The sequence below is a fragment of the Eucalyptus grandis genome, chromosome 1, assembly GCF_016545825.1.
Source record: "Eucalyptus grandis isolate ANBG69807.140 chromosome 1, ASM1654582v1, whole genome shotgun sequence".
Lineage (NCBI taxonomy): Eukaryota > Viridiplantae > Streptophyta > Magnoliopsida > Myrtales > Myrtaceae > Eucalyptus > Eucalyptus grandis.
In genome coordinates this window covers 43,072,136-43,079,436 of record NC_052612.1, presented here as the reverse complement: position 1 = coordinate 43,079,436, position 7,301 = coordinate 43,072,136, and the positions used below count along the sequence as shown (strand labels likewise).

At 41.7% G+C, this 7,301-nt stretch overlaps 1 protein-coding gene across 1 annotated transcript; it reads right to left on the bottom strand.

Annotated features, from left to right (window-relative positions):
• Window positions 1-5,120: 5,120 nt before the first annotated feature.
• On the bottom strand, window positions 5,121-7,279 carry LOC104421139 (uncharacterized protein At2g27730, mitochondrial). The gene is made up of 3 exons (XM_010032986.3): window positions 7,026-7,279; window positions 6,747-6,830; window positions 5,121-5,460 (listed from the first exon to the last, which is right to left on the bottom strand). The coding sequence occupies exons 1-3, from the start codon at window positions 7,167-7,169 to the stop codon at window positions 5,443-5,445; spliced, it is 246 nt and encodes an 81-aa protein (XP_010031288.1). The 5' UTR covers window positions 7,170-7,279; the 3' UTR covers window positions 5,121-5,442.
• Between the last annotated feature and the right edge of the window lie 22 nt (window positions 7,280-7,301).

Sequence of the window (7,301 nt, the reverse complement as noted above, 5' to 3'; positions counted from 1 at the left end):
GTTGTCATTCATGTTCTTTTATTTTTTCGCAGCTGAATCAAAAGGATTTGTTTATAGTACCGGCATTTAATATTCTGCTCTTTACTCAATAAGTTTGCCTCTACCAAATTGTAGATATATAAAATAGGAAAGTGTAGTGGCATATTACTTTTCATGCATGATGTTTCCAACTTGCTTATTATTGGAGGAATTGGAGGAAGCTGTTCTGAAACGGATTTACGGTTGGTTCCACATGTGGGGTAACAACATGGAATTTTCTCCATGTCTATCTTCTGCGTTTATAAATAGCTTCATATGGTACAAGCATAGTCCATGTGAAAAATGGCGGCAGTAAGCGCGAGTTAACCTTCCTTTTATAGATTTTGGGGATGCAAAAGAAGTCTCATGCCATGCTCAAAGGAAAGCTGCTACAGTTTTTATGAATTTAACTAAATGTTTTCAAGTTCTCCATTCACGGTAACCATGGAAGGTCTGTGCAGCTTTAGTCAAGAGCATTCAAGTTCTCCATTCACGGTAACCATGGAAGGTCCGCATCGTTATTTTCCTCTTTATTGAGCAGGTTTGGAACACTGCATCTGAAAGTTTCTGTTTAAAAATTTCTGTATTTGTGTACGGGCAAGCCAGGGGTCTTCGCACATGCAAACTGCTTTATGTCAAATGCGAAGAAGGCAATTCTGGAAACGCTTTAAACTACAGAATGATCCATTACGTTAAAAAGCCGAAGTCTTGCCTTCTGGAAACGCTTTAAACTACAGAATGATCCATTACGTTAAAAAGCCGAAGTCTTTAATGTTAAGAGGGAGATTATTGGATAACAACTTAGGGAGTTAAATGCCAAAATGCATCAGTAGAGCTTCCCTCTTGCTGCATAAGAGAATCATCGACCTATCGATGAACTCTGACCCAGAGTCACCGAAACCATCGTGCATGGCAGCTTTAGAATCGTCCGTTTTCTGAGTGCTACTTCACTCCAGGTTTCTGCAATGAAAAAAAGAGAGAGAACTATGAATAGAAAAGGATAACGATGTTTTTCATACATGATGCATTCAGATTAGGGAAAAGAAGAGAGAAGCGGAGGTAATGACGAAGGTGGAGCGGTTGGCAACCAAAGAACGAGCTGGTAACTGTGTTTGACGCGTGCAGCCTAGGAGGTAAGACTGATTTCCCGCTTCCTACGAATATCTTAGGAACTCGCAGTAGCAGTAGTACCGATAATGGTGGCGCGGTTGCAGTCCAATGTGGTGCTCAGGCGGAGACATTTGCAACATCACAAAGGATAAATAAATGAGTCTGATTCACAACTTCTGCTGCTGATGAAGTTCATGCGTCGACCCCGATCACCTCATCCCACTAAATTTTAAGAGACCCGACGTTTAACTTTGTTTGGTAATTCAAATTAGGAGGGAGATGGAAGGAAAGCCACGGTTCATGATAATGAACTCACACAACTTAATTGCTATAGAGTATTGCATTCGTGTTAATTCAATTCTAAATCTTCTAATTGTCTCAATTAAGTTCATCCGGCTAATTTTGATTGGCGTTTGTGTCACGTAGAATTACTGTTGTCCACATTAGTAATATCTAGTAACAGGATGTGAAAAGATTTATGACTTAAATTAGGGTAATTAAAAGATTTACGACTGTATTGACATTAATGTTTTAGGCTTTTTTTTAATGATTGTCCCTATTGCTAACAAGCCACTCCATGCATACACGGAAAAAAGAACTAAAATGAATTGGATTCGGATTGGAGCAGAGAATCTCTCGCTGTCGTGGCGAACAAGTTAAATTTCCTGCTCTGCCGCCTTCTTGTCGGCCTCTTTCTTCTGCCCTTCCGCCCTCTCCCTCTCCCTCTCCCTCTCCCTCTCCATATTCTTCACCAAGTCGAAAGCACATTCAAACGCAAGAATCAGACCCAACTATCCGGTAAATATCGCTGCGAACATCCACTTATATCTTCTAAAATTCCAAAGGTTCCACATTCGGCTGTACGAGGTAGTTTTACATACTAGAAACACCATAGGAGGAAGCAAGCAGAACTAGGACCGAGATGATCGCCGTTAGGAACCTCGAGAATGCATTCGTCCTCTGGTTACCCCGAGATCTAGGATACGAGAATGAAAAGTCGAAGATCGCAGAAGCGACATTTGAACCAAAAAAAAGAAAAAAAGAGGACCTGAATGCTCCACTTCAGTTCCCGCCACTGAAGAAACAAGTCACTCCACGAGCCGATTCAGTGAACTGGTTCATGCTCGCTCTGCTTACTGCAAATCTCATCGCCGTTGTACCGCTGAAGAGTCAGGTAGAAAATAACAACACAATGTTTATGGTGACTTGACCTAAAGCCTAATGTGTATATAGAAGTGATTAATTACAGTCATAATACATATAAAAATATAATTACAGAAAGAGCCATAATATATATTAAAAACATATCAATACCCCTCCATTCAAAGTAGTTGTAACCAACGGGAGATTTAATCTCAATAGCATGTATCATGGACTACGTACTCCTTTGGGAAAGGTGTCGGATTCAATGTAGGCACATAGGCTTACGTGCAGTTCGCTTGAAGCAACCCGCTCACGAACAAAGTGAAAATTTAACTTAATGTGTTTGCTACGAGCATGAAATAATTTGAGAACAACATAGTGGCAGAGATGTTGTCACAATAAATAGTGAGAAATGAAAATGACACCCTAAGCTCATGAAGTAAATGGCGAATCGAAATAATTTCAACAATACAATGAATTACAACACGATACCCAGCCTCTATACTATAACAAGAAGCAATGGGTTGCTTCTTGGCACTCCATGAAACAATATTAGTGCCTAGAAAAACACAAAAGCCTGAGGTGGACCATCGAGTGTTGAAGCACACAGCCCAGTTTGCATAGCATCCAATGAAGTGGGAGAACACAGGATAGATACATGTTGGTATATGTTAATGGCCCAGAGATGCTGTTATTGGGTTGATACATGAACCGACTAACCAAGTTCACAACGAAAGCTGGGCTTGGTCATGACACATATTGTAGTGCACTAACCATATGTCAATGAAATGTCGGAGAAGTGAGAAGCTCACCAACCTTAGTGGACAATAGTCTTCGCCAAGGGAGTAGACACAAGCTTGGCTTTGACTAGCTCAAACTTGCGTAAAAGCATGAGATAGAAGAGTACATCAGAGTGGTGATGAGCCTTAATACTAAAGTGGTCTATATCCTTCTTAGAGTCGCGTAATCAAAGAATGTAATGAGGATTATTATTGGTGACAAAGATATCATTAATATATAGACGGCCCGAGAGGAAGCATACACGGATATGGATATTAAAGGACCAGCCTTACTTGCACTGAGCCAAAAATAATGAAAAACCTATCGAAGCACGGAAGACAGAGAGGAAATAGGATCCTTACCAAATTGCAGATTGTCAAAAAATCATGCCCGTAGAGCCTGTATTAAACCAAAAATGGCTTTTTCTAAATGGCACATATTATTTGAAAACTCAAATAAAATTTGGCGCACGTAAGCTTTCTTACAAAGGATGCCATGTGAGGCTTTTTTTAACCGGACATATAGCCTATCATGAAGAAATCACAATAGAGAGAATGACTCAAATTGTAATGGGTTTAGCAACAGCTAGTTTGACCCGTTGCTTAAATCCCTATGCCAAAAGGCGAGCTTTAAAGAGTTCCATAACTTTATCGGATTCTTTCTTGACGAGGCAGTACGAGATCCCGCGTATGGTTGGTGATGAAAGCATAACATTCATTTGTCATGGTCATTTTCTAACATGAAGGAAGAATAACCTTAGAGTAGTAAGTAGGTACCACTTTATAAAAAGAGTATGATAGATCAAGAATTTTTCTAGGTTTAGAAGTTTCAGATTTGACATAAGTCGGGTGAGTGAAAGAGACGAAATGGAAGTGGAGAAGCGGGATTGAGAGGTAGAGAGAGATTTCTGAGTCTGTTGGGGGAGGAACCGGGTCGTGAGTGAAGAAAGTGGGACGCAGTAACTCGGGTCAAAGGGAGGGGCCGAGAGGAGGATAAAGGCGGGTTAGGAGGTTGGGCTAGGGAAGAGGAGAGAGGCCCATGAAAAGTTTGACCCAGATGGGAGGAGAGAGGGCCGGAGAAGAGAGAAGGAAGAATCGGCTGACAGGCGGAAAAAGAAAAAGAATCGGCTGATTTGGAACGATGGATTATGTGCCTGAGGCCCTGAGCTTTGATGGGTTTTGTGAAAAGGGAAAATTCTTTTCTTCAAATCAACGTGCGACGGATAAAAATAGGCCCATTTCTTCCCGTGATGAAGGATGCAGCAGGGATTCTGAACGCGTTTGATGTGCCTTGGACGTCTTGTTTAGTCCCGGGTACATGTACATCATTGTCGACCATAGGCAACCCATAGTCAATGGAAATGCATAGCGGGAGAATTGGCTTCTTCGCATTTAAGGGAAGGCAGCATGCGTGACCCTTGGCTCGCTCGTACACAAATTACAGAAATCAGAAAGATGCAGAAAAATCCAGATGCAGCGTTATAAACCAGCTAAATACAGACAGGAAATAAAGATGCAGACTTGCGGTAGTTGTATGCATTTACTTTGACTACCAATGCACGACCATGAATGGAGAACTTGAATGCTCTGAGATAAAGCTGCACAGCTTAAAAAAAAACATCCAGGTACTTTGTAAGAACTACAGTGGCTTCCATTGAGCACGGCATGAGACTTCCTATGCGTACCCCAAAGCTAAAAAGGACAGGTTAGCTTGCCCCTCACGCGCTAAATTATCGCATGGACTATGACTGTTCAAATGGAAGCTACTTAGAAAGGCAAAAGATAGAGATGGAGAAAATTCCATGTCGCTACACCATTTGTGCAAAAAACCATAAATCTGTAACAGAACAGCTTCCTCCACTAATAAGTAAGCTGGAAAGATCATGCATGAAATATAAGCTTGGAGACACTTTGAATGGAAAAGTAAGTTTTGAGCAGGGCAGCATTATGCATGAGAAAGTAAGATGGAGGCACCTCGAAGCTGCAACAATACGAATTACTTGATTTCACTCAAAAGTGAGATCTCTCATCCTTCTTACCTATCTTTTAACAGCCACATAGATAAGGTTATCATCGGGAATGCCTTAAAATTGAAAGCAGATTTAAGTCATGTAATCCACAGATGCAACAGAAGAAGAAAAAGGAAGAAGAAAGGGGAGGAGGGGGGGGGGAGCTACAGAAAGACCCATCAGGTCAAATGTCAAAGTCTTTAATGTCAAGAAAGATTGTTGGACAACACTTTCAGAAGTTCCATAGCAAATGCATGAGCAGAGGTTCCCTTCTTACTGCATAAGGGAATAATTTACATATTGATGAACTCTCACCCAGAGTCAATATGTTTATTATCCATGACGACTTCAGACAAATCTGCCTGATTAGTGAGTTTTAGTCACTACTTCTCTCCAGGTTTCTGCAATGAAAGAAAAAGAGACCACTATAAATAGAAAATGATAACGATGTTTCATACATGATGCATGCAGATTAGGGAAAAAAAGAAAGGAGATAATGACAAAGGTGGAGGGGATGGCAACCAAAGAACAGGGATGTTCAGCTAAACATATATGACATGTGCAGCCTAAGGGGTAAACTGATTTCAGCTCCTAAGTTTATCTTCCGCTCTCACAGTCGTGGTAGTACCAATAATAACAACACAGCTACTCTGATATGGTCATCGGGTGAAGACACTTGCAACATGACAAAGGATAAAAGAGGGGCTGATTTCCATTTTTGTTGCTTTATTGGAAGGGTTGCATCATTTTTTCCATTAAACTGTTTTATAACTAAAAAACATGTACATCACAATTATATAGAGGAAGAAGTAGGATACTTTCCAAATCAGATACCTAGGAGGAGAAAGAAAGATCTGTCCACAGCTTATTTGGGATTACATATCATACTGATCTAATACCACTGGATAGATAATGAGAGACGCTTAATCCAAATAGTTCTCGGCTTAGTCTCTCAACTACTTCTCACTCTTGTAACTATGCTTTTGATCCTTCCAGTCAAAAGACAAAATACAACATTCACAACGTACAGGCGAGACCCAACATACAGCATACCACTAACAGGGATGCCCCAATGCAACTTGCTCTTCTGGATCCAGTCAAGATGAAACCAGCTCTATGTGTCTATTCACATCAATACATCGTTGCAGGAATCAAGCCACCAGACGAATGCATAGAGAATACAGTGTTTCTTCCAAACAAAATCCCATATGCACTACCGTTCTTAGATGTTTCTTTCCATTCATAAGGTGCGTTAATACGGAGTCACCTCTAGAGATTGTTTCATTCTTATAGCCATACAGGCCAACTAGAGCAAACTAATAATGCCCAATTTTGCAGATGAGCTGTTCAATCTAACTTAAAAATTTTGCAACAGATATTCACTCAACAAACACCATAGCTATCCTCTGGACGGCCCTCAGAAAAGACTAGAGAAATGCGCACGGTGTCATCGGAAGTGGAAAAGGGAATGAAGCAGACCAACGTTTAACTTTGTTTGGTAATTCAACTTAGGAGGGAAATGGATCGAAAGGCAATGGAAGGAAACCCATGATTCATGATGTCTACACTGAACTCACGCAACCCATTGCTACAACCCACTCCACGTGTAAATGCATAACAGAATCAAAGTAAATTGAATTCACATTGCAGCAGAGAATCTCATGAAAAGGGTGAGGACCGAGCTAACCTTCTCGGCGGCTTCCTTTTCCTTCTCCGCCTTCTCCTTCTCGGCCTTATGCTTCATCTTCTCCAGCCTCTCCCTCTCCATTTTCTTCACCAAAGTCATAGCCCCATCCAATCCCAAATAATCAGACACCACATACCATGTCAAGAAAACGCTACCAAAAACCCAACACACATCTCCTAAAAAACCCCTACGGCTTCCACGTAGCGGAAGCGCAAATGTTAACCCCAAAAAAAAATAATAATAAAAAGAAGAAGGAAAAGAACGAAAGAAATGGAGGACCTGAATGAAGACGTTCTCGGCGGCGCGCTCCTCTTCGCCGAGGATCTTCCCCTTCCCGGCGCTGAAGAGGCGCGTTGCTCCGACACGCGCCGGCCCGGCGACCCGGATCGCGCTCGCCCTGCTCGCCGCCGATCTCATCGCCATTTCTCTCTTCCTCTCCGGCGATCGTGCCCGACTGATTCTCTCGTTCGCTCTGGAAGAACCCAACAATCGAGGAATGAAGTGAGCAGCAGGCGAGTGTCGATTCACCAGCAAAATAAGGGTGCTCGGTCCGGT